The sequence below is a fragment of the Cervus canadensis genome, chromosome 2 (genome assembly GCF_019320065.1).
Source record: "Cervus canadensis isolate Bull #8, Minnesota chromosome 2, ASM1932006v1, whole genome shotgun sequence".
Taxonomy (NCBI): Eukaryota; Metazoa; Chordata; class Mammalia; order Artiodactyla; family Cervidae; genus Cervus; species Cervus canadensis.
The window spans coordinates 31,922,224-31,949,333 of NC_057387.1; the positions used below are offsets into that span (position 1 = coordinate 31,922,224).

General features: G+C 39.9%; 1 protein-coding gene across 6 annotated transcripts; it reads left to right on the forward strand.

The window, feature by feature from the left end:
- Positions 1 to 321: 321 nt before the first annotated feature.
- SLC16A4 (solute carrier family 16 member 4) lies at positions 322 to 27,110 on the forward strand. 6 transcript variants are annotated; one of them, XM_043460372.1, is made up of 9 exons: positions 322 to 510; positions 2,568 to 2,680; positions 10,858 to 10,990; positions 11,635 to 11,778; positions 11,941 to 12,102; positions 13,407 to 13,922; positions 16,573 to 16,784; positions 17,863 to 17,956; positions 26,666 to 27,110. In XM_043460372.1, the coding sequence occupies exons 2-9, from the start codon at positions 2,600 to 2,602 to the stop codon at positions 26,824 to 26,826; spliced, it is 1,503 nt and encodes a 500-aa protein (XP_043316307.1). In that variant the 5' UTR covers positions 322 to 510; positions 2,568 to 2,599; the 3' UTR covers positions 26,827 to 27,110. The 6 variants fall into 6 exon arrangements, with proteins under 6 accessions (XP_043316307.1, XP_043316310.1, XP_043316311.1 ...); XM_043460376.1 differs by having other exon boundaries at positions 372 to 510; positions 13,407 to 13,628; XM_043460373.1 differs by lacking the exon at positions 322 to 510 and adding an exon at positions 3,763 to 3,864.

Here is a 27,110-nt window from a genome sequence, read left to right on the forward strand (position 1 = left end):
GGCAGAAGCAAAGTAAGGAAGTTATTGATAGGCCATAGCTTAATTCCTGGCTGATTGTGACTGGTCATCTTTAGGTTTCTATTTTGTAGCCCTGTTTCAATTTCTGGTTTGTTTTCATAGGCTGGCTTGGCATTAGAACCACCTCAGTGTAGTGGCCTCCTAGTTTAATTTAACAATAGTTATCCAAAGGATTTTCTACTTGGTTTACTCTGGGGCTTGCTTTCGAGATCATGGTGAACAAGTCTATCTTCTGGGTCAGGGTGGGTGGAGGGGAGGGCCTAGTATGATGTCAAATCCCAGTCTCCCCTTCTCCGCTCAGGAAGTAAAGTCCATCAGCAGGAGTGCTTAAGTTGGCTCTAGCCCTGAGCTCTTACAATGCTTGCTTGTTTTTACAGGGCAGCAGAATGAAATGCTTTAGAAAAAGAGCAACATTCTGGAAAACCGTATAACTTTTCTTCCCAGATTGCTTCAAGTCTGTGGAGGATTCCCTTGCTGAACGCCACATCAAAGGTAGGATGAAAATGGGCTTGTGTGTTGGGGTTGGTTCTTTATAATGTTTTGAATGACCAGCATCTCTCCCCGCACAGCCTGCTCACCAGACAGACTGTCGTGCCCCACACCCTGCCGGCAAATTCTCCTTTCCAGGAAGAAACAGACTGCCTGTCTATCTGCCAGTGGCAAATAAAAACTGCTACGCTCTCTCTCAGAATATTTACATTATCCTTTTGCCATTTCCCTCTTTTTATGTATTTATTTTACTGAACCACTTGTGTGAAGGTAGAAGACATGACATTTCACTTCTGAGCACTTTAGAACACATCTCCTAAGAACAAGCACATTCTCCAGTAGAATCATGAGACCACAGTTACCACCAAGGGATCTAACCTGATCTACTATACAGTCCTCATTCAAATTTCCCCAACTCAGTTGCCAAAGTCCTTTCCAACTTTTTTTCAGGCCTGGAATCCACTCGGGGAAGTCATTGCACTTTGTTGTCATGTCTATTTAGTCCCTAAGAATATTTTCATTTCAGCAACTGCTGTGAAAAGGAATTTCCAAACCTGAAGTTCCCCATCCCTTTTAAAATTTCTCGAATTTTAAGAGCTTATTACCCAGAGGACCAGAGGGTGGTACACAGCTCCCCCTAGGATTTGACTTCAGACCTAGGGGGAGGACAGTGTGAGGAGTGACCACCCAGCAATCAATGAGGTCAGGCTTTGCGGTCAATTCCTTTGCAATTCCTGCCTGAAGTCAACTGGTCATCTATTACAGGCCATTCACACTGGTAGAAGAGAGATTTCTGTGGTGGCTTTGATGTCCCTCATGTCACAGCCTTTTGTTACCTTTTTCTATTTTCTCCCTTGGTTCTGCCTGGATCGTGATTATGGAATAAACAAGGATTAAGGGAGTCTAGTTGGGCAGACTTATGTTAAGTAAGGACATACTCCAAGAAAACTGTCAGCACTCTGTGGAATTCCAGGGGAGGTCAGGCAGCAGACCTCCACAAATATTCCCCAAATGGCACAAAGCCTTGCTTCTATTTTTGAGGTTGAGATCAGAGAGCCTATAAACAACTTTAGACATGAGAACTGTCGACTAAAAAGATGTACAACTTGAGAGTTGCAAGTTTTATCTGGGGCAAAATGAGGACAGCAGCCTGGGAGACAGTATCTCAGCTAGCTCTGAGAGACTGCTCCAAAGAGGCAGTCAGTGAAGGTCAATATATGATTTTGGTGAAGGGGGTAGTTCAATGCAATCAACTGCTTACTTTACAAAAAGTTTTCTGCTAGTCACAAGGAGCTGAAGTCACCAAGATGGGATTTAGTGATTTTCTAGATCTGAAGAGATGTAAGGTATGGGTTCATGAAATCAGTTCCTAAAAATATCTATCTAAAGACCTGCTCCACCAGATTCCCTGGAGCACAGAGGCCTCATTCCACCTGAATTCCTTCACGGGGTGTTGAAGGCCAACTGCTGCAGTAGCACAGGGTTCAAGCTCCAGAGGCAGATGGCAAATGCCCTTGTTGCTGTTCAATCACTGGCAAAGGCTCTTGGCAAATGCCAATTTCTAGTTGACAGGCAAGTGACAATTTGCTGACATGAAATCCTCTATTCTTAAAGAGGTGGGCTGAAAAAAATTACAAGTGGTTTTTTAAAATTTTTTAATTTATTTTTGGTGTGCTGCATCTTCATTGCTGCATGCAGGCTTTCTCTAATTGCTCCAAGTAGGGGGTTACTCTCCAGTTGCCCACATAAGCGTCTCCTTGCAGTGGCTTCTCTTGTTGTGGAGCATGGGCTCTACGGTGGACAGGCTTCAGTAGCTACTGGTTCCAGCTTTAGAGCACCAGCTCAGTAGTTGTGGTGCACAGACTTAGTTGCTCCATGACATGCGGGATCCTCCCGGAGCAGGAATAGAACCCATGTCTCCTGCATTAGCAGGCAGATTCTTCACCACTGAGTCACTAGGGAAGCCCGGTACAAGTAGTTTCATACCACAGAAAAAAATAAAGTTTAAAGTTCAGATCAGTTTGTCAACTAAACCAACGTCTGTCTTGGATTTATCACAGGAATCTTCTGCATTTAAAACAAACGAAGCATCATGCTGAAGAGGAAGGTTCAACCTTACAAGAAAACCCTGGATGGAGGTTGGGGATGGATGGTCATATTTCATTTCTTCCTGGTAATTTACTTTCTCCTTCCCCACTGCCTGAAAGAAAGCTTTCTGGGGAAAGGCTCAGAGCAGCCTAACAAGATTACGCATGAAACCCTTGACATTGGCATTGAATGGAAAGGGGATCCAAGTAAGGCCAGGAACTGCCAATGAACCTGCAAGTTGAAAATGTTCTCCTTGAGTGAAACTACTGCCATCCTGTCTCCTACTCCTCCTCAACATTCCTTAAACCTACAGAATGCTCCAGCTACCATTAGCAGCTCTGCCCTGGCTGCATGGCAGTTAGGATTTGGGGACAATCACATTTAGCCATCCTAGAAATAGCACTAGAAACTGCTAAAATGTGCTTCTGCGAGGGTGGGCAGGGAGGGGATTCCCCAGCTCAGTCAAGCAAACATGTAACTGCTGCAAGCAACTTCCTTCTCTCCTAGGAGGCTGGGACCTTTCTTCTGTTCTGCCTGGTGTCCATTTCCCAACCCATCCCCACCAACCATAACATATGCCAGAGTTAGGCCCAATGTATATTTCTGACATGTCTGGAAAGGAAGACAGGGTTGTGAATACTGAAACTGGAGCCTGATTTTTTCCCTTCATTCATAAGCAGATCCAACTCCATTTTCTAATTAACTTCTTTCCCTCATCCCCCCAGAAGCTGTTGGGGTTGTTACATGAGACTGTGGTGACCTGAATTGGCATGGTCATCCTGATGGGATTGATGAATCCCATCACTACTGTACCTTAAACCCTGAGTGTGGCACCAGTTCCACGATTCCTCTTAAGTGTTCTCAAGTAAGTCTACTTTAAGATGTCCTCAACAAAGATTATCCTTCCTTCCTGATCCTCCTCCTCAACCCAGTCCTACAGTAAGAAGCTTCCAAGGAGGGGAGTACAGGTCCTGGTGACTTCTAACTAACCTACAGCCCACAGTATAGAAGGACCACACCTCCTCCATCATGACAGAGAATGGGAAAGGAGGGAGGCAGAGGTCCTCGGCCAGGATTTACATAATACAAAACTCCTAACCTGAGGACTATTTGTTAAACATTAGCTTCATTATTAAAGACCACGGAATCTCTTTTCCTTCCTCCCAGAAGTGTTACTAAAAAGGAAACCAAGGACACACTAAATCTGAGAGCCTTCCTGTGGCTGCGCCCCCTCCTCACATCACAGGCTTTGCAGAACCGGCATTGTTGGTGAGGATCTTGAGTTCTCCCACTTTTTCCTGCATTATGCTCTGAGAATAGGAAATTATCTAATTTAGTGGCTGCTAAGAATAGTTGTCTATTAATGAGATTAGTAAACAATCTCTCACTTTTTATGGGCTTCTCAGGTGGCTCAGTGGGTAAAGAATCTGCCTGCAATGCAGGAGACACAGGAGACATGGATTTGATCGCTGGGTTGGGAAGATCCCCTGGAGGAGGGCATGGCAATCCATTCCAGTATTCTTGCCTGGAGAATCCCATAGACAGAGGAGCGTGGTGGGCGACAGTCTGCAGGGTCACAAAGAGTTGGACATGATTGAAGCGACTGAGCATGCACACTTTTTGGGGTGTGATGCTACTCTTATGCACACACATAAAACATTTTGGGTTCTCAAAATGTTAATAATTAAGTCAGGCCAATCAGTCACAGTAGTAATGTGGGTACTTGGATGATGATGCTTTCGTGCCTGTATAAGTCTGCTTTTCTAGAATAGATGAGCTCCTGAAAAGGTGAGTGAAAAACCCAGGTAACAACATATCCTTCAGGAGCTCCTTACCTTTTTTTTTAAAAAAAGGTCTCATTCCAACTTACCATACTTTATAACTGCATAATCTGCATGACTGTTTTCTGTATTCAGCCTATCTCTCTGAACTGAATGTTCTACGAGCACAGGCCATTTGCTCACCACTATAAGCCAAGTCCCCTAGTCAGCAGCCAAACACAGGAGGCACTCAATAAATACCTGCTGGCAGACGGGAGGATGGATGGACTGATGGACATTTATGAATAAACAAGGTGATAAATATGAAGTCGGAGAGATGGGCAGGGACTTTGGAGGACTTTAAAAAAACAAAAAAGGCAGGGGAGTAATAGAATCAGACTTGTATTTCAGGACAGTAGCTCTGGCTGCAGAGCAGATAGTGGACTGGTGACGGATAGGCCTGGAAGCAGGGAGGTCCACTGGAGGGATGCTGCAGTAATCCAGGTGAGAAAACAATACGATAGTAGCAATGGGGATGAAGAAGAAATACAGATCTGAGCAGTATTGAAGAGATACTGTTAAGAGTAGAGTAACTGAATGTCAGGAAGAGAGGAATCATGGAGTCCTAGGACGCTGGCTTGGACAACAAGGGGGATAATGTATGCCCTTCACTGAGTTGGACGACATGAGAAGGGGACAAAACCTAAAGAAGGCTTGAAGGGCTTAACTGTGGGCACCGAGTCTGGGGGACTTGGGACATAACCAGTCATGTATGTGTTCAGTATAGTCTATGTGCATCTGGAGCCCAAGATCTGCATACTGAGATTTGTGAGTCAGCAGCACACACAGGGGTTTGAACTATAAGTCAGTGTATTCAAGTCACCAGGGAGAGAGAGACAGAAACGGGGAAAGAACCCTGGGGAAAGTGATGCCTAGGGGATGGGCAGACGGTGGGTCAGAGGAAACTGAGAAGCAGTTAGTGGTTAGCATCACAAAAGCTAAGGCAGAAATGTGCAGAAGCAGAGAGGCCAGATATGATAGAAATGACATGAGATATTGGTTTAGCAACAGTGAAGTCTCTGATAACGTTGGTAAGAGGCATGCATTGGAGTGAGATGAGAGGAAGCAGAGATAACCCAACAGACTACTCTTCAATGAAAGAAGTTTGTGAAGGTCAAGAGCTAGGGTGATACTAGAGAGAAACCTGGAGTAGAATAACAGTTTTGTTCAGTTCGATTGTGTCCAGCTCTTTGTGACCCCATGGACTGCACTATGCAAGACTTTCCTGTCCATCACCAACTCCCGGAGCTTACTTAAACTCAGGTCCATCGAGTCAGTGATGCCATCCAATCATCTCATCCTCTGTCGTCCCCTTCCCCTGCCCTCAATCTTTCCCAGCATCAGGGATTTTTCAAATGAGTCAGTTCTTTGCATCAGGTGGCCAAAGTATTGAAGCTTCCGCTTCAGCATCAGTCCTTCCAATGAATATTCAGTGCTAATTTCCTTTAGAATTGACAGGTTCAATCTTGCAGTCCAAGGGACTCTCAAGAGTCCCTTGTTGGAGAAGTCCAACACCACAGTTCAAAAGCATATCAATTCTTTGGTGCTCAGCTTTCTTTATAGTCCAACTCTCACATCCATACATGACTACTGGAAAAACCATAGCTTTGACTAGTCGGACATTTGTTGGAAAAGTAATGTCTCTGCTTTTTAATATGCTGTCTAGGTTGGTCATAGTTTTTCTTCTAAGGAGCAGTCCAAGGAGTTTAATTTCATGGCTGCAGTCACCATCTGCAGTGATTTTGGAGCCCCCACAAAATAAAGTCTCTGTTTCCATTGTTTCCCCATCTGTTTGCCATGAAGTGATGGGACCAGATATTAGTTTTCTGAATGTTGAGTTTTAAGCCAGCTTTTTCACTCTCTTTTACTTTCATCAAGAGGTTCTTTAGTTTTTCTTCACTTTCTGCCATAAGGGTGGTGTCATCTGCGTATCTGAGGTTATTGATATTTCTCCCAGCAATCTTGACTCCAGTTTGTGCTTCACCCAGCCCAGCGTTTCTCATGATGTACTCTGCATATAAGTTAAATAAGCACGGTGACAATATACGGCCTTGACGTACTCCTTTCCCAATTTGGAACCAGTCTGTTGTCTATGTCCATTTCTAACTGTTGCTTCTTGACCTGCATACAGATTTCTCAGGAGGCAGGTCAGGTGGTTTGGTATTCCCATCTCATGAAGAGTTGTCCAGTTTGTTGTGATCCACACAAAGGCTTTGGCGTAGTCAATAAAGCAGTAGATGGTTTTCTGGAACTCTCTTGCTTTTTCAATGATTCAGCAGATGTTGGCAATTCGATCTCTGGTTCCTTTTCTAAATGCACCTTAAACATCTGGAAGTTCATGGTTCACGTACTGTTGAAGACCGACTTGGAGAATTTTGAGCATTACTTTGCTAGCCTGTGAGATGAGTGCAATTGTGTGGTAGTTTGAACATTCTTTGGCATTGCCTTTCCTTGGGATTGGAACGAAAACTGAAACTGACCTTTTCCAGTCCTGTGGCCACTGCTGAGTTTTCCTGATTTGCTGGCATATGAGTGCAGCACTTTCACAGCATCATCTTTTAGGATTTGAAATAGTTCAACTGGAATTCCATCACCTCCACTAGCTTTGTTCGTAGTGATGCTTCCTAAGGTCCACTTGACTTTGCATTCCAGGATGTCTGGCTCTAGGTGAGTGATCACACCATTGTGTTTATCTGGGTCATGAAGATCCTTGCCACCTCTTCTTAATTTCTTCTATTTCTGTTTGGTCCATACCATTTCTGTCCTTTATTGTACCTATCTTTGCATGAAATGTTCCCTTGGTACCTCTAATTTTCTTGAAGAGATCTCTGGTCTTTCCCATTCTATTGTTTTCCTCTATTTCTTTGCACTGATCCTTGAGACTTTATCTCTCCTTGCTAGTCTTTGGAACTCTGCATTCAAATGGGTATATCTTTCCTTTTCTCCTTTGCCTTTAGCTTCTCTTCTCAGCTATTTGTAAAGCCTCTCAGACAGCCATTTTGCCTTTTTGTTTCTTTTTCTTTGGGATGGTCTTGATCACTCCCTCTTATACTATGTCACAAACCTCTGTCCATAGTTCTTCAGGCACTCTATCAGATCTAATCCCTTGAATCTATTTGTCACTTCCACTGTATAATCATAAGGGATTTGATTAAGGTCACACCTGAATGGTCTAGTGGTTTTCCCTACTTTCTTCAATTTAAGTCCAAATTTGGCAATAAGGACTTCATGATCTGAGCCACAGTCAGCTCCCGGTCTTGTTTTTGCTGACTGTATAGAGCTTCTCCATCTTCGACTACAGAGAATATATCAATCTGATTTCGGTACTGACCACCTGGTGATGTCCATGTGTAGAGTCTTCTCCCGTGTTGTTGGAAGAGGGTGTTTGCTATGACCAGTGCGTTCTCTGGGCAAAACTCTATTGTTATTAGACAATAATCTCTGACAAAGCCTGATGCTCTGCATTAAAAAAGAGCCACTGTGATCCAGCCTCCTTTCCCAAGACAATATTCTTAGAATGGTCTGGTGAGGGAGTTCTTGCTATGGGAGTGGGGGTGGGAGGAAGGCATGCTCTTAAAGATAAACAGGAAATGAGAGGGCTGCAGAAGGGCTTATATTTTAGGGGAAGACCATTTATAATGTCTGATGTGGACTCTGGAACAGGACTGAAACCCATCAACCTTAGTCCAAAACCTGAAATGAAATAGTAGACTACAGACTTCAGTTAACTAAGGGAAAATCTAGACCTTGGGATAAAGATTTTTATTATCTCTGAGTCAAATAGGAACAAAGTTGGAAGGTTACAAGTTAAGGGAGGGAGGCAGAGTAGATACAAAGGCTGTGTCCTCGGTCTTCTTGATATACACAGTGGAAGGTACAGTCCCAGTTAGTAGACACAAGTCACATCTACTTACTGCTGCTTGCCCAGACATCAAGGAAAGACCAGAGACAAAAGGTTTTGAACTTTGGGACCAGTAGTTAGCCACATTCAGGTGGTTAAGAACCTAGAAGCCAGCATCCTGTAGATGCCAACACGGAATCCATGACCACAGAAGAAGAGGAAGGGTAATTTTATAGAATGAGGACTCACTGTATTGCTCCTTGCTCATTAGAGGACGCAATCACTGCTCTGTATTTTGAACCAGAAGAAACAAGTCTGTGTCATTTAAAGCTCGTGCATATTCTCTAACCTCATTTTCTGATAGGGGCACCTTTGAGGAACATTATGATTGCAAAGTGCTTGATAAAATGCTTTTTCATTTTTGAATATACAGCCCTGGTGTCCATAGCACTGTTCACTCTAAGTAAGTAAAGTCTTATAGTTTCTATCAAATCAGAATGGGAAAAATACATTAAAGGACTTCCTCCTCAACATCCCATCTTTTGAAGCCTTTGAGCCACCACTGATTCCTAGTCCCTCACTCCACACAAGAAACAATACTAATCTGAAGAGTCTATTGGTGAGGATGGAGCAGAACGTCTTGGTTACTTTATTTAGCAGGTAGAAGCTGAGGGAAGGAAGTTCCTAAATGGAGGCAGGTCTCTGATTTGGGTGATCAGTAGATGGTACCAATCAAGAGAAATGAAAAGGAAAAATGGGCATGGGGTAAGAGAAAGATGAATTTAGTTCTGGGTAAGTTAACCTGAGTTAGAAAGATATTGCAGACAGTAATATGAGTCTCAAGCTCTTGGGAAAGCAGAATGGTTATACAAAATGATAAAAACATAGTTAATAGGTTATTATTTACCAGAATTTTGTCTTCCCAGCCCTACAACCTAGGTGGAACTATGAACTATGTCCTCTGTCTCCACTTTACAAAAGAGGAAATATAACTTTTGTAGTTCACCCAAGGTCACACCCCTCCTACAAAGCAGAGGCAGGATTCCAGCAGAGGCAGGCTGACTGCAGGCAGAACACAGTATTCACGACTACACCATGAGGTCCCTCATAGCCTAGTCGGTAAGGATCTGCCTGCAGTGCAGGACACCAGGGTTTGATTCCTGGGTCCGGAAGATCCCCTGGAGAAGGAAATAGCAACCCACTCCAGTATTCTTGCCTGGAAAATCCCATGGACCGTCAATCATAGTGAATAATTGTCTATGTCTAGTGAATGATTGTCTATGTCTATCTCACTATAAAGTGGGATGAGTGCAGAAAGAGAGAGAAAGAATCAGTGATAAGGAACCCAGGACCTGTGGTCCTTCCACAAAGCATAGAAAGAAAGTGAAGTTGCTTAGTCGTGTCTCTTTGCAACGCCATGGACTGTAGCCTACCAGGTTCCTCCATCCATGTGATTTTTCAGGCAGGAGCACTGGAGCAGGTTGCCATTTCCTTCTCCAGATTATCTTCCCGACCCAGGGACTGAACCCGGGTCTCCCACATTGTAGGCAGACACTTTACTGTCTGAGTTATCAGGGAAGCTCTCCACAAAGCACTGCCAACTTCAAAGCAAAGAAAGTAGCCTTCAAACAAGCCCACTGAATAAAGGAAAAAAAAGGGGCCACTAGGAAGCCGCTGGAGACAGAGTGAGTATGTGTGGTTTCTGGGCTTTTTGACTACAGAGCCTGGCTAAGTCTCCCTTCCAGTTCCCCTCAGAACCTTGCTATTCACTGCCCCCCTTCTAATCAGAATTCCAAGAAACAAATCCAAGTACTGCAATGAAAGAAAACCTGACCTCAAAGAGGGTGCTCCCCCTAGTGGAGAGAAGGATGGTGTGGGCAAGGAGGGTGAGGTGGGACCAAAGAGTGGGGCACCTGACCCAAACCTAAGGTGACCATACAGCCTCATTACCCTTGCCGTCCAGGCATATTCAGCTCAAAAGGAGAGTTAAAGCAAACTCTTAGGTTAGTTTAGCTAACCTAAAGTCTCAGAAAACAATTCTTTTGGACCAACACATCTCTCTCACAGAGGTAACTAGAATTAGCTGTTTTTAACAGATGCTATTGTTAACAGAATGGTACAGTGGTTGGTCAATATATGACCTTTAAGCTCTCCTAAACCTTAATTTCCTGTATTTCTTCCTATCTATCTGGCTGTGCTGGATCTTTGTTGCAACACACAGGATCTTCATTGCAGCATAGAGGATCTTTAGTTGTGGCATGCTCTTAATTGTGGCATGTGGAATCTAGTTTTCTGACCAGGGATCAAATCTGGATGCCCTGCATTGGGAGCATGGAAGAAAGTTCCCTGAATTTCTAATACAATATTGACACACCTATCCCATACTATGTAATGAGGATTAAATGAGATGTTTTCATGTAAAGTGATTAGACACTCTAATGGGACAACTGCCCCATAAAATATAACATGTTACAAAAAGGAACTGGCAAACAAGCTGGTAAAATACAGGTGAGCCAGAGAATCACAGCTGCCAGCAGTTCTAACCTCCCCTGTAAAGGCTTACTCACCACCTGACTTGGACTCTGCTATGCTTTCATTTAGGTAAATGTATTTGTGATGGGGATGACCAAGACTTTTGCAATTTTCTTTGTGGTTTTTCAAGAAGAGTTTGAAGGCACCTCAGAGCAAACTGGTTGGATTGGATCCATCATGTCATCACTTCGTTTTTTTGCAGGTATAAAGCTGACAATAAGCTTGCTGTCCAAGGGGAAGGAACACAAAGGGCAATTTCAAGAAGATTCATCTGTCAGTCATTCAAGACAGAAGCATTACTAACTCAGGTTCATTTATCAATACGTAAGGCTGAGAAGAGTAAGGACTTACAGTGTTTACCTTCACTTGACTTGGCAAAACTGGAAAAATTAGGGTTCAAACAAACGAAGTTGAAGAATCAATTTAATGTCATAGGTTCAGCGAGTCAGTCTCAACTGGGAAGTCAGACCATAAAGCTCTGACCTGATCATCTAAGCATACTCATCACAGTGTGGATAAATAACTGAATTTTGTTCTAGTCATAGGTCACTAGACACAACCTTTTCTTGCAGAGGTCTTATAATGCTTTTTCAGCAAGCTTCCCTTCCAAACCTGCTTATTTATATCACCTTTTCTTCAAAACAAACAAAAAAACAAAAATTCTTCTTCTAAAAAAGCAAAGTAGTGTGGAACTAGGAATATTAAGTAAAAACCCAATACAGATACCGTTTTGAAGGATACACAAAACTAAAGTCCTTTTATTTTCCTTCAGTTGCCGATTTAAACTACACCAGAAGAGAAGGGATGCCGGGGCATATTTAACTGGTATTTGTTTCTTTTCCCAAGGTCCCCTAGTTGCTGTTATTTGTGACTTAACTGGAGAGAAAACTGCCTCCAGTCTTGGGGCTTTCCTTGTTGCTGGTGGATATCTGATCAGCAGCTGGGCTACAAGCATTCCCTTTCTTTGTGTGACTATGGGATTTTTACCTGGTGAGTCCACTGTTTAAAAAAAAAAAAAAAAATGGAATCAGAAAACTTTCCTTTTACTGTGAGTTCAAAAGGCCTACTTATCTCAGGTTCAGGAGACTATCTCATCCAGTACCAAGCCACTTAATGTGAAAGTGACTCCTAGCTATTCTGTTTTTCTTTTAGGTTTGGGCTCTGCTTTCTTGTACCAAGTCGCTGCTGTGGTCACTACCAAATACTTCAAAAAACGATTAGCTCTTTCTACAGCTATTGCCCGTTCAGGGATGGGACTGACATTTCTGTTAGCACCCTTTACGAAAGTCCTGATAGATCTGTATGACTGGACAGGTGAGTCCTGAACCATCAATTCTGCAAGATTTAATGTTGAGCCCTCTCCCTTTGATGACTAGAGAGGAGGTGAGCATGATTCTTCCCTGGAGAATAGATAGCAAGAGACTCTGAAATTACTTCAAGGCCTTGCCAGCCTACACAGGTAACTCAGAGTTCAAGTCTGAGGGGATGGAAGGCAATTTGTGTGGCTGGGGGCTTCCCTGGTGGCTCAGATGGTAAAAGTGTCTGCCTGCAATGCGGGAGACCTGGGTTCGATCCCTGGAGAAGGAAATGGCAACCCACTCCAGTATTCTTGCCTGGAAAATTTCATGGATGGAGGAGCCTGATGGGCTACAGTCCATGGGGTCGCAAAGAGTCAAGACACGACTGAGCAACTTCACTTTCACTTTTCACTTTGTGTGGCTGGGGGAGCACATCTTTGCAGGGATAGCAGTACTCCTGGGAAGCAAGAATCCCCTCCTCAAAGCCTTCTCTTTTACTTTTAAGAAAAACATCTGCATTAAAAAAAAAAAAAAAAAAGACTCCTCCATCAGATTCACTAAAAAGGATGGAATTGGGCAAAAAGAGGATTATGTTCCTTAATAATATTTATATATTGTCAACTATAAATTTTCATGAATGAATAAAAATCATTCACTCTATAATTTTTCTCATACCTGAGATAAAACAATTGGTTAAATCTATGTATATGTAAATATACATGAATATATATATGACTATTCCTACCTACAGAGCAATTTTGTTGAACTTTCCCTTTTCCATTCCTGATTTTAAAAATCACTAATACAGTGAACAGGACCAGCTGACAAATCCCTAAGACAAGGTAGCAAGACAGAAGAACCTACAGCCAATTCCATCTCTAGAAGCAACACACACAAGTCACAGCTTTGGTCAGGACATGCTGAAGTCAAGCAACCACTCAGTTTCAGCCCCAAATCAGGATTTAAAACACATTGTAATTTTCTAACATTTGAAATATGACTCCCCCACCCCCACCCCAACCAACACACCAAAACATTTTTTCCCTTTAGTACAAATAACTCCTCCCATGCCACCTTTGGTATGGCTTTCTATCTCCAAAGGGATCCCTGTTTTCACAAGGATACAGCAGTGTGTACGGCTAACAGTTAAGTCAATGGATTTAAATACTTTCAGCTAAATTCAAAGACAAAGCAGTGCTTCCAGGAATTACTGTACTAACTGAATATTTAGTGGTGGGGCCTCTTCTCAGTCTAAGGATAGAGTATTGTGAAATCAGAGATAATTTTAGCTTAACTTCTCAATTTTTCTCTCCTGTTTAGGTGCCCTTATATTACTTGGAGCTATCACATTGCATCTGGTTCCTTCTAGTATGCTCTTGCGACCCACTCATACCAAAAGCAAGAGCAGTTCTGATATTAAAGATGAAAGTAGTTTGTCTCCAAGTGGTCCAGAGGCAGCATGTAGAACAGAAACGTCATGCTGCAATGAGATACAAGAGTTGGCCATCAGGGACAGTATTACACAGAAGGAAGGACAACCAGGTATAAGTTTAACTGTCTCACAAAATCAAAGCAAAGAGTTCAACAATGAATGTAACAGAAATGAACTCTTCCGAAAATTTAAGGAAGAAACTTATCGGAAAAAGACTACTTCGCGGAGCTGTAAACAAAAACTCTTTGACTTTTCTCTCTTTAAGAATCCTTTTTTCTACATATTTACGTGGTCTTTTCTTCTCAGTCAGCTGGCATATTTCATCCCTACCTTTCACCTGGTAGCCAGAGCCAAAACACTGGGGATAAACATCATGGATGCCTCCTATCTTGTTTCTGTAGCTGGTAAGAAAGCTTACTTCTACCGTACCCTCAAAAGGAAAAATATATTCTAAAAAAATTGGTTACGTTTTATTTAAAAGTTGAAGAAAAATAATATTTTTAAAAAGGAGTTTTGGGAGGGCCAGGAAAGCAAGTTTTTTGGAGCTGATGGGAGCAGCAAGCCTTCCCTTCCATAGATCTGTCACTGCATCTTGCACACAGGCTCTCCCTACAAGACAGTGGACCCCAAACCAAGTCTTATTTTCACAGGTCAGTAGGTAAGTATTTGCTAAATACTGAACTTACAAAGCTGGATCGTGGTGGAAACAGTCATTTTAGGAAGCAAAAAAATCTGATGTAGACAGCACAGTGCAGTGGTTGAAAGAACTGGTTCTAGACCTAGACTTTCCAGGTGCAAGTTTTTGCAGTGTGTGACCATAATGACCTTGGGTAAGTTACTTGCCACCTCTGTCTCTTGATTTCCTTATCTGTAATATATGAATAATAGTATCTACTCTCAAAAGACTTCCCTGATGGCTCAGAGGGTAAAGCGTCTGTCTACAATGCAGGAGACCCGGGTTCGACCCCTGGGTGGGGAAGATCTGGAGAAGGAAATGGCAACCCACTCCAGTATTCTTGCCTGGAAAATCCCATAGATGGAGGAGCCTGGTAGGCTACAGTCCATGGGGTCGCAAAGAGTTGGACATGACTGTCTGGTTATTACGATAAAACAGGTAATGCATGTAGAGTTTAAAACAGTATCTGAACTATCATTAGCATTCAATAATGTTTTAGTAATATTTGTAGCTAACAATTTTCCCCCTTTAACTCATTGTAAAAGGATAAGATAAATATGTGTACTTAGGCTAGTCATTAATGGATTGGCTAACATTTAAATTGAACTAGAATGAAAAATAAAACCAATCATTTTAGTTGAGTATTTATAAAAATAAATGGAAACAATGCTTGATCCAGAAAATATGGATTCTTTCAGCTGACAAAACAGGCAATCTAAAAAAGAGAAAATGAAGGAAACAGAACTGCTTTGCGCTACCTGAAAATTCTCAGTAGCACAACATTAACTTCTCTCTTGCCAATTTCTGGAAAAGACTTTTACCAAGTCCTTGCAAAACTGACAGCACCCCAATTCCAACTGCTTCGGTCAAATAAAATTTGTGTGCACAAGAAAAAGATACATAGCTAAACTGATGTTTCCCACTGCAATGTCTTGCAGTATCAATTTAAATCAGATTAGGGCTTTACAGGGCTTCCTAGGTGGTGCTAATGGTAGTAAAGAACCTGTCTGCCAATGCAGGAGACATAGGAGACTCGGGTTTGATCCCTGGGTTGGGAAGATCCCCTAGAGGAAGGCATGGCAACTCAGTCCAGTAATCTTGCCTAGAGAAACCCATGGACAGCTGAGTGTGGCAGGCTATGATGCATAGGGTCACAAAGAGTTGGACATGACTGAAGCAACTTAAACACACACACACAGGGCTTTACAACAAGGCCAAAGAATATAATAGCTTCAATATGCATTCTAGGAAAAAACTGTAAAAACAGATATGGAGATGGTAGTATGCATTTTAAATACCTTTTTGTGAAGCAATTTACATTTGAACCATAGGAAGAATTTTAAGTAAAAAACAACTGCAGCTCAAGCTCCTCTTGGTGAAAATCTCTTTCGGTATTTAACTGGTACATTACATATAATAGGATAAAGGATAAGAAGGTTCTATTACCATGAAACTCAGTAAAAAATGTTATTCTTAAATTTTATTCAAATTAAACCACAGTGTCAACATTCAAGACATGATTCCCCATTTCCAGACTTCCTACATATTTTCAAGTTAAGCATAATAAACTTTGGAGGACTTAACTACCAAAACCTCACATGCAATTTTAAGAAAGTGTCTCAACATCTATTTTTTTTCCCAGTGTAAGACTTTATTATTTATACTCCAGTCATCCACCATTTGACTTCCCCAAGACACTAACCTGTGGGTCTACTAATCCTCAAATCTCACTTCCTTACCTGTAGGATCTCTTCAAGGGAGGCCTACTGAGCCCAGGGTCTTCTATAACCTGGTATTCCCAGTTTGGTGGTATAAGGCTTCTAAACACAATCAGAATAAACACTTGATGACTCCTCCACCCAAATCTGGAGGAGTTTTTTCAGTATTTTATTAAATGTTTAAAATAGGTACAAAAATGATAGCATCTACTGATACAAAGGAAATCAGTCCTGAATATTCATTGGAAGGACTGGGGCTGAAGCTGAAACTCCAATACTTTGACCACCTGATGTGAAGAACTGACTCATTGGAAAAGACCCTGATACTGGGAAAGACTGAAGGCAGGAGAAGGGAACAATAGAGCGTGAGATGGTTGGATGGCATCACCGACTCAATGGAAACGAGTTTGAGTAAACTCTAAGAGCTGGTGATGGACAGGGAGGCCTGACCTGCTGCAGTCCATGGGGTCACAGAGTCAGACATGACTGAGCTGAGCAACTAAACTGATACAAATCAAACCATTTTTTCCTCATATATCCTAGCCACAGGGTGAATGAAGTCTTATGAGATAAGAAAAGATGCCTTATATATCTACACTTTTCAAAGGGGCTAGGAAAATGCAATTAGGATTTCATAAGACCTTTTCAATACTGTTCCAGGTATCACTGAGACAGTCAGTCAGATTATCTCCGGATGGGTTGCTGATCAAAACTGGATCAAGAAGTATCATTACCACATGTCTTACCTCATCCTCTGTGGCATCACTAACCTGCTTGCTCCTTTAGCCACCACATTTCCACTACTCATGACCTACACCATCTCCTTTGCTGTCTTCTCCGGTGGTTACCTGGCACTGATACTTCCTGTGCTGGTGAGTAGACACACTCGTTCATGTTCTTATACCATTTAGTGAAAGTATGAAGAAGCATCTCCCCCAAAGAAAAAACAGACTTTGTATTACTTTTATAATTAAAAACAAAAACAAAGAAAAACATTCCCAAGGCCTCAGAACCTTGTAGCTACATCCTATCCAGCTATTCATCTTATCTTGTAAGGCGGGATGATGAGAGGACTAGCCATGTGGAACAGGAAAGAAAAGCAAAATAGGGAACAGAAGGATTCTACTTTATCAGTCTCCCAGGTTCAGCTTCTATTCTTTACTTCAGCTCCAGAGATTTCTTTGGTTCTAAGATACATCTGGGAAGAGTTCCTTTAAAGAAAAAGGGGCTTCCTGACAAGTGATGACCTCTCTCTTGTGGAGAGAAGTTCTGTATACTTTAACAGGGATATTGTGCTTTTAACTCCTCTCCATCTTTACCCTAAACTGACATAAAATCCTAGAGCTGAATGGAATGGAGTTGTACAAATACTTCTGAGTTTTTCTTGGAACCCCACTGGTCCTTAGAACTAGGTCCCCAGTGTGCTGGAACATAATCCCCAGGAATCTTCAGGCCTGGTATCAATATTAGTGTAAGTGGTGAAGAGTATTAAGAGGCTTAAGCAAAAATTAAAACTTTCTAACACTTAAGTCAACTTCCTGTGATATCTGATTTCTTTTTTTTTTTTTTTTAATCTGATTTCTTATAAACCAGTGGTTGGTACTGAAGAATACTACTGTCAACTCCAACTGTAAATACCATTTCCTAACAGAAAAGAGCAGTGAGACTCAGGGGGAAAAATATCCCCGAACCAACTAACAAAGATTTTTAAAAAGAAATAAAACCCAATGGTTCTTACTAATAAAATGAAAACACTATCTGCCTACTCAAATTACTATTCCCTATCTACCTCAGCTCTTTCATATCAGGGTAGAATGCCATCCAAACCACCTCAGAAGCCAACTGTTCATAGCTTGCGACAACATACATAATATTTTATCCCTCTGTAGGCAAAAGTCTCTGCAGAATATCACCCTCAATATGGTTAACACTGGATTCTAATCCCTACAGGTTGATCTGTCTGGGAATTCTACAGTACACAGCTTTTTGGGACTTGCAAGTTTCTTCGCTGGGATGGCTGTCCTTTCTGGACCACCTTTAGCAGGTAACAGCTTAGCCTTAGTAAACTTCAATCACAATGAACCAAAATGTTGATACATGATTAATGGTAAAATAGAATGACAATATTAGATAGTTAGAAGAAACTGATGATTATCTCTGGTGTTCCTGTACCAACTCACACAACTCCATTACGAAACCAGGAGAATCTGAGGGTTAATTCACCAGATGTGCACTAAGCAGATTTGAGTCTTGTAGCAGGACTGTGTATATATCTACTTCTCTGGGGAGACAATACAGAGTTTTATCAGATGCCCAAAGATATATGACGCTTAAAAACAAAAAAACAAACAAAAGCTACTAGCACCTTTTATCTAAACAGCAGTCATTACAGAGCTTGAAAACTGCAGGCCTGATCCCTTAGCTCTTCTGACATGCCATGCCGTAAGACTAAGTGCCAGAATCTGTGCAGAGGACATGTGGAGCCACTAGAGATACATTAAGTATAGTAAAACTTTGGGGAGTTCTGTTTTTAAACTAACTTTAAGACCAAAGCATTGTTTTACTTTTTACCTACTGGAACGTAAGACTATTAAAAGACTAACCACTCACACACAAATATTTTTAGGAAACAGACTTAAGCTTTGGTATCTTATGCTATAGGTTCTCAACTGTTGAGAGCCTGTAAGAATTACAGTATATAGAATATACTATATATTAGTAAAAAAATTATAGTATGCAGAATTACAAATTACTACAGCATTTCTAATCATCCACAATAAGGAATCCAATCTAAAAATTACTTTTGCTTCCCTCAGTCCTGAAGTAAGACACAAAAAGGGTCTGATCTTGACCCACATTTTTTAAACTAAGTTTTATAATGACATAAGATTTGCACCTCTATAAACTTGAGACTGAGAAAGGCAAATATCAAAAGAAAAAATATAAAAACTTAAGAAACTATTACTGAAGGAAAAAAAAAAAGTACCACTCATCTGAGGTTCAGTTTCAGTATATCTATCTAAAGGAAAAATGTACATAAATACACAACTAAGTCCTGATTTGAATTTATGAACACACCTCTTTCCATGAGGTCTAACTTGGCCAATACTTCATAACTGGAAAACAGGAGAGAATTTTATAACCCAGAATTATTATAACAGGGAATGGTTAAAAAAAAAAAAGACCAAATAGAGGCTCCTAGAAAAGTTACTCTATATCTAGTATCCAGGTCAGTGAAATAGAGGAAAAGAGTTCAAATACAGTTTGCTGATGAATTTTTTCAATCTTGACCCTTCTTCACTGACTATGCCAAAGACACTTTGGAACTTTTTAAGCCTGTTAAGCCGAAAACATTGGACATAACAAATACCAGGGCACAGAACATATTATTCAAATGATAAAGGCAAGTAATAAAACTACATGTTTAGAGATACACATTTTTGTATACATTTAAAAATGTTTAAACAGTTCAATGTATGAGAAGACAAGGCAAGCTTTGTGAGAAGTATTACTTAAAAGGAAAAAGCTATAGATGTATGTGTGGGTTTCAAAACTAATTTGTTGGTCTTTAAAAAAAATTTTTTTTTTTTAATAAAAAAGGACCACAGAGCAGATCAGAAAACAGAGTGCATCACTTTATTGTGAAATTTATTTCACACGCACACACACCTATGTAATAGAAAATATATATGATATAAATACATTTCTTATTGTGAGTCAAAAGAAAAGTTACAAGCCTTTTGCTACCCAATATCCACGATATCCTAGCACCATATGTAAGGATAAAGACAGAGCTCATGGTAGAATTTTTACCTGCTAACTCTCAGACTACTATGTAGGCAATCATAATTTTATAAGTTCTACCAAAAAAGCTAAAGGAAGTGATAAGGATGTTGCTAAAAGCTTAAGTATAGATTTTTAGTCTGGGAGTTGCTCCGAGTATCTTAAACAAGATTATGATAATTGATATATAATTCAGTTAAGTTTCCTTCTCTGTATCATGATCTCTCATTGACTACAATGTTGTGCTAGGCATCCTGTTGAAGGGAGATTTCAGGATAGTCCTTGCTCCTGTAAGTCACTGTTCTGTGAAATGACAAAGAGGATTTTACAAAGGCTGTTAGATTTGTCCCTAACTTCCAGCAGCAACTACTTAAGAACATCAGAAATAGTGATTTGCAGATCCACTCATCTCTCAACTGGTATGGACAGTTACATTATTGTCTTTAACTAAATTGAAAGGTTTACTGGTTTACAAAACATTTTTCTAAACCAAACTCATATCTTCTGAACTGTATGAGATCCTCATTTTATACTTACCTAGATTTGTTATTATCAAATTAGAAAAGTTGAAATTCCTATAAAAATTACAGGTATTACAAATGAGCAATCGAGCAAAGAGTAAAATGTTTCACAATAATCCTCAGTCAAAAGACTAAACATGGTACATGAACAATGATTTTCTCATTCCTGTATGGAAATGAAAGAGAAAAACAAGTTAGTCCTACACAGCATATTGTAATAAACTGAAGGAAAGTGGGGGGGGGAAGCATAGGAAACCCAAGGAACCTATTTTCTTTAAAAGAATGTTTAAAGAAATAAGAAAATTATATACGCACTTTTTCTAACAGGTAATTGTTAAGAACTACAGTAGCAACAAAATTCTTTATCAGATCTTGGCTAAAACTAGCAGGGATTGAAATAAATTGGTAGTTCAAAAATTAATCCGTCCGCTCCCCCCAACACACACATTCCCCACAAGGGACCACTCTGCCCACTCCACCTCACAGCCCTCCCTATTCTTGTCACTACTCAGCAACAAATTCAATTTTAGTTAACAACATGACCTGCTTCAGACTGGGTCAGCTGACCCAAGCGTAGGTCAAACGTCACTGTTCATCCAAACCCATATTCTGTTTTTTTGCTGGTAGATGGCATTCAGAACTATACACTAACATCAAGATGGAAGCTTGAAAGGTTGTGAAAAAATAAAAAATATTAATATTTTTAAAACATAATATACATTTCTAATAGACCCCTGTTAGCGATATAAGTACAAAAATAGTGCTTTGAGCAAAAAGCAAGTAAATAATCATATTCTCCAATATATCAATACAAGACAGATATACATTACTTATGTGAAATTCCTAATCTTGTACCCTAGGCATTTGGCATGTAAGCTCAAAATGCTATGGGCTGTTCAGTTTCATTTAAGATAAAAACACCAATGGCCCATATTAGCTGCCTATAAGACAAACTGAGCATAGTTCCTTTCTTCCACATACCCCTCCATTTCCCAACTGATAAAATGCATATATTAAGCTAAAATATATTTTAATATATATTTGAATCAATAATAAATATCTGAAAACTCACTTAAAATGTCACAGATAACTGTTTTTTGTTTTCACCACCAAAAATTTATTTTCCATCCATACAGTTGATCTCTGTTATCCATTTAGCCCTCCCTCTTGCCCTTCCCCTATGATAACCACCACTCTGATCTCCGTATCTACATGTTTTGTTTGGTTTGTTCATTTATTTTTGTTTGTTTCATAAATAATCGCCAGGACTTAACGCTAGGACGTAGTCTAGAACGTCTCTCTCTCTCTCTCTTGCTATCATTTTTCAACCTCACAATTCATCAGAAATACCATGGAGCAAAACTGGTTAATTTTGCATTAACATTTTATCTGTGTTTTATAAGAAAAGACAATGACTAAAATGGAAATTCTTCCATATAAGCCTATCTCTCTCCTATTAATGCAAAAAATGCATCTCTTCATGAAATGAGAGATCATTTCCTACCTCTATTCCATCCTTATTTCAGAGACAATGTTAAACAAATATTCCATCCAGTTCTCACTCAAACTTTTATCAACCATGCCCTCTACAGTTTTACCAGTCATCTTAGCCTATCAGTTGAGAATTTCTCCATGGCCTAAAATGTTATTTGGACAACAAATACACAACCTTTTGGTCTGCTATAAATCCCTTTTGGATATTAGGGGTATGGGAGACACGTAAGAAGGCAGAACAAAGCTCCTCGTCCCTTAAATCCTGAGGAATATACTATACTCTGAAGAGGCAAAAGAAAACAATATAAATCATTTATTTATCCAGTGGTTATTTTCCCCATAAACAACAAACCTCATAGAATTTTACTTTGATTCAGTATGCCTAAGACCAATGAATCCCTATAAAAACATCAAAAACAAACTCCAAACAGCTTTCTACTGTGGTTTAAAAAAAAGAGGGGGAGAGGCAGTCCTTCCCTTGCAAGGCCAAGAAATCAAGTTTCAACATCCTAACAGACCAAAATCCTCTTAATAAAATTTACAACACAGAGCCAATAATTAAAAGCTCTACCAGTAAATCTTCCAGCAAATTTCTATCACAGGGTCTTTAGAGAGTTCCTGTCTTAGAAGACACTGAGGTTTGTATCTGCTAAACCATGTTTCCCAAGACTTTCTCCCCTCACGGCACATACAGGAAGTATTTGTACAGCACACCCAAAGTAAAACGACAAGGCTGCTAATAGCCAGGACCCCAGGAATGTGAACAGATCATTATCTCTGCACCTCAGAAGTCTGCCACTATGCTACAGCCCAAGAGATAGCTAGGAGTTCTAGTTCAACAGCAGCAAATCACTTACAGAATTCTCAACTAGTGTGAACTACTATCAAGGAACTTTGGAATTAAGGGCCTTTTAGGAGTATTTTATTTATTTTTTTTTAGGAGTATTTTAAATCTTAACAAAATGACCAATAATAAACTTACAGTAGTAATCCTACTGTAAAGGATTTATAAACCCAGCTAAAAATCACCTTCTGAGCTATCACAGGTATGAATACTTTTTAGGCAAGATGTCAGAGTCATTTTTAAATGTGTATGGTTTAACCCATAAAATGATACAGAGTAGTTTTAAAAAATGAATTTAGAATACTATATTTAACACCAAACTTGAAAGATTCTAATCCTTTTTGCCTATAAGAAAACTGGTTTTCAAAACTTTAAGGAAGCTGAGTCCTATCTCCCCAGTTGTTTTAAATTATCACAGGAAATATTATTTGATATTTCTGTCCAGAACAAAGGTTACACAGCTAATAGATGTAAGGAAGTAATTTGGACCCCAACTTCATTGTACATAAGAATCAACTGGGTGCTGCTTAGAAGGAAGATGCTTAGGAGCCAATGAATTTGCACAATTAACATGCATCTTAAGTGAATCTGACGCAGGTAGTCTGGAGACATTAAGGAAATGCTTAGAGGGGACTTGAGCTTAGGAAGTCTGCACCAGTAGCCAGTGTACTCCTCAGAATGTTGACTACATACAGTATTCCCTAGTGTGGAGTGGAGGCTCAGTCCATGCATGCTTTCCTAGCGGGTATTCTCTGCCATTCACAATGCTTTTGCTATGACCACAGAGGAACCTAGTCTTAAATGTCAATTTATGTGTGTATTTCCTTTTAAAAATGATTAGAATGCAGTGGTTTCCGAACTACCAACAGTAATCCTGAAACTCATTAGGGTTGAAAGTACATTCGAACACAGCTATTTCATGCTATTATTAAAAAAGTACAAAGATCTAATAAAATCAAACCAAATATACCATCTTTTTGTTTATTTTTAGCTGTGCTTGGCAGCATGCAAGATCTTATTTCCCTTGCACTCTATAGGGGAAGCATGGAGTCCAACCACTGAACCACCAAGGAATTCCCTATAGTCTTTTACTTTCAGTGGTGGGGAAAAGTTAATTATTCCAACAAAAGAGAGATGTTTGGTTAGAACAATGAAGCTATAAATTTAACTTAGCTAGTTGTTTAGTCGCTAACTCGCGTCTGACTCTTTGCAAACCCATGGATGATAGCCCACCAGGCCCTCCTGTCCATGCAATTACCCAGGCAAGAATACTGAAGTGGGTTGCCATTTCCTTCTCCAGGGGATCAAACCCGCATCTCTTGCATTGGCAGGCAGATTCTTTACCCCTGAGTCACCAGGGAAGCCCCACATTTAGCTTGATTATGAAGCTAATATTTTCACAGGACAACTAATTAATAATAATACAATTTAGTCGTCCATCTCACTTTTCACCTATTTGCTATTATAAACACCATCATAAAACTAACTACTCAACTACACATTAATATCCTACTGAATGGCAATTAGATCTTAGAGAAAGAATTTTAAAATATGCAAATCTCTCAATTCTCAAGCATGAACGGGAAAAACAGATTTAAAACAAACTGTTTCATTAAACTTTGCACTGGGAATTCCCAGGCAGTCCAGTGGTTAGGACTTGATGCTCTCACTGCCAGGGACCTGGGATCAATCCTTGGTTGGGGAATTAAGATCCTGTAAGCCACATAATACAGCAAAAAAATAGTAATAATAATAATAATAATAAAATCTTTGCATGGAAATACAACTTTTGCATGGAAGCAGTTCTACAGGATGCTAAATAATTCCCTGCCTTGCTAAGAAAATATACTAAATATATCTTAATCTTTAATGTTTCAGAAACAAGATTCTGACTTTAAATGCGTGTGAAATGCATGACTTTATAAGCAGTTTTCTCTCAAACTGTTTAAGTCCCGCTAGGATTTATAAAACAACTCATTTTCACTATTTTTAGTTTTATCCTCCTGACCCTTCAGCAGCACTAGCTACCTCCTTGTCCAAGAACTTCTAGTCTTTTCCCAGAGTATAGCTTCTAATACACCGTCTTGTAATTCACTGGTTATGTATATACACGGTAAATTGCTCTACTAAAGGACTAAGGGAGGCATGACAAAGGATAAAAGGGGGTGCTGCTGATCTCCAGTTTCTCCTTTATAGGCATTTCTAGAAAAGTTAATAGAATGGTCACCTGTTTCTTAGATATCTAAAGGTCAATCAACATAATACAAAAACTTGTGAGTAGGTTTCACTATTATGCTTATCTCCAAGAAACATTTAATTGAGGTCACTGATCAAGCAAGGAGTTAGTAAGTAAAAGCAACTTAAAGTTAGCTGAATTTAAATAAAATATTCCATTTACTCATTACATTAAGAAAAGAAAACAAAAAGCTAATAAAGCAAAGAAACAAAAATTTAAAGTATTTTTCAGAGCCAACTAAGAGAATGGAGGACAGGATAGGAGATAAACACATACATAATCAGACAAAAATTTTATTTTAATCAGACCCATCCAGTGAGAAATCATGTTCCAAGATAAAAGTGAAAATCAAGACATGACATCAGCTCCATGCAGGCAGATATTTTCATCCATTTTTATCCACAGATATAGTCTTAGTACCCAGAACTGTGCTTGCATACGGTACCAAAATTTTTTGAATAAATGATCAGAATAATAGCATTGTCTTAAGGGTTTTTTTTTATTTTAAATATAAATACTTATTATAAAACTCATATTATTGTAAGCTTACACCTACAAACATAATATGCATACAGTAATCTAGAAAAGATTGTGAACCCCTAGAGGTCCTGAGCCCTTTTTAGGGAGTCTAAGGTCAAAATTATTTTCCTAACAATGTGCTAAGTCACTTCAGTCAGGTCCAACTCTTTGCAACCCTATGGGTTGTAGCCCGCCAGGCTCCTCTGTCCATGGGATTTTCCAGGCAAGAATACTGGAATGGGCTGCCATTTCCTTCTCCAGGGGATCTTCCTGATCCTCAGGGATTGAACCTGTGTCTCTTACGTGTCTAGCATTGGCAGGCAGGTACTTTACCACTAGCGCCACCTGGGAAACCCTTTCATAATAATTTTGAGACTTTTGCCTTTTTCATAGGAATGACTTTTGCAATAATGTATAAATGTTGGTGCCTTGTACAAATATTCCTTGCCACCACAAACTCACTTTAAAAAAAAAAGCATTTCACTTAAGAAGTTCTAGTATGTGAAAGTCTTTCCCTCAGTCGTTTCTGACTCTTTGTGATCCAATGGACTGTAGCCTGCCAGGCCCCTCTGTCCATGGAATTCTCCTGGCAAGAATACTGGAGTGGATTGCCATGCCCTTCTCCAGGAGATCTTCCTAACCCAAGGGTCAAACCTGGGTCTCCTGCATTGCAGGTGGATTTTTATCATCTGAGCCCCCAGGGTGATTCGAGTATGTGCCATCAACCAAATGATTCTGAGAACCCTTCAATTCTTGTTTTAAAATAACACTTTGATTTCAGGGAGAAATACTGTCATTGTTTAACCCACTTGCCCAAGTCAGTTCCTTTTCACTAGTTCTCACCTGAACCACCCCTGCATAGCCCTTATTACAGGCGTAATACCTAAAGCCCCACTACACTATGAGTGCAGGCGCCATGTCTAGTTTGGCTCATTATGGTATCAACACCTACCTACATCACTGGGAACATAGTAAGAACTCAAATGTTTGTTCAGTGAAGGAAAAAAGACAATAATCAGTTCTCACTTTTTTCTTTGGAAAATAGTTCAGTTTTTTTCTTTATAAGAATAATTGTAAAATGAACTGGTATGTGTTCCCAATTTTCTCCAACTCTCATTATAATACTGGAGATGGGCTCTGGGTCCACAATTACTTTTTCGCCAAGGTTTAAACCCCTAACTCATATGGAATTGATTTAGCTTCAACAGAAAGCAAGACAGGTAAGCAGCTTGACTAACTTTCTAATGGGTCACAATACAGACTAATTACAGGAGGCTTCTTCCTTCAATGGTTCATGGCTAAGAACTACTAACGGCACGATTTGCATCATTAATAGAAATCCTTCCTTCCTTATAGGCTGGTTATACGATTATACCCAGACATACACCGGCTCCTTCTACTTCTCAGGCGCATGCTATCTCCTCTCTTCAGTTTCCCTTTTCTTCGTACCATTGGCTGAAAGACGGAAAAACAGTCTGACGACAAAAAAAGAAGACTGCAGTCAAGTGAGGGCTTAAAAGAAAATCTAAACTAAAAGTCACGGGAAGAAAAAGCATGGAAGGGAAGTATCCTCATTTATAAAATGAGAAGGTGAATCACATAGTTTTTTAAGTCTCCTTTTTGCTTTAGCATTCTGAAGAACATCTAACTGGTGGTAAGAAGAGTAATACCAACTTAACAGTCTGCTTCTTAACTAGAGATAATCTTTGTTTTCTTTTCATTATTTTGTTTCTTAAATTTTCTATAATAAACATGTTTTGCTGTGCAATAAAACATAAATAAGAACTGCTAAAAACCCAAA

Bases quoted from the DNA above. Each gene is read 5' to 3' on its own strand.
- SLC16A4 (XM_043460372.1), top strand. From the start codon at position 2,600: ATGCTGAAGAGGAAGGTTCAACCTTACAAGAAAACCCTGGATGGAGGT. The intron at 12,103-13,406 runs GTGAGTCCTGAA...TCTCCTGTTTAG, and splicing joins AGATCTGTATGACTGGACAG to GTGCCCTTATATTACTTGGA. The intron at 13,923-16,572 runs GTAAGAAAGCTT...ATACTGTTCCAG, and splicing joins CTATCTTGTTTCTGTAGCTG to GTATCACTGAGACAGTCAGT.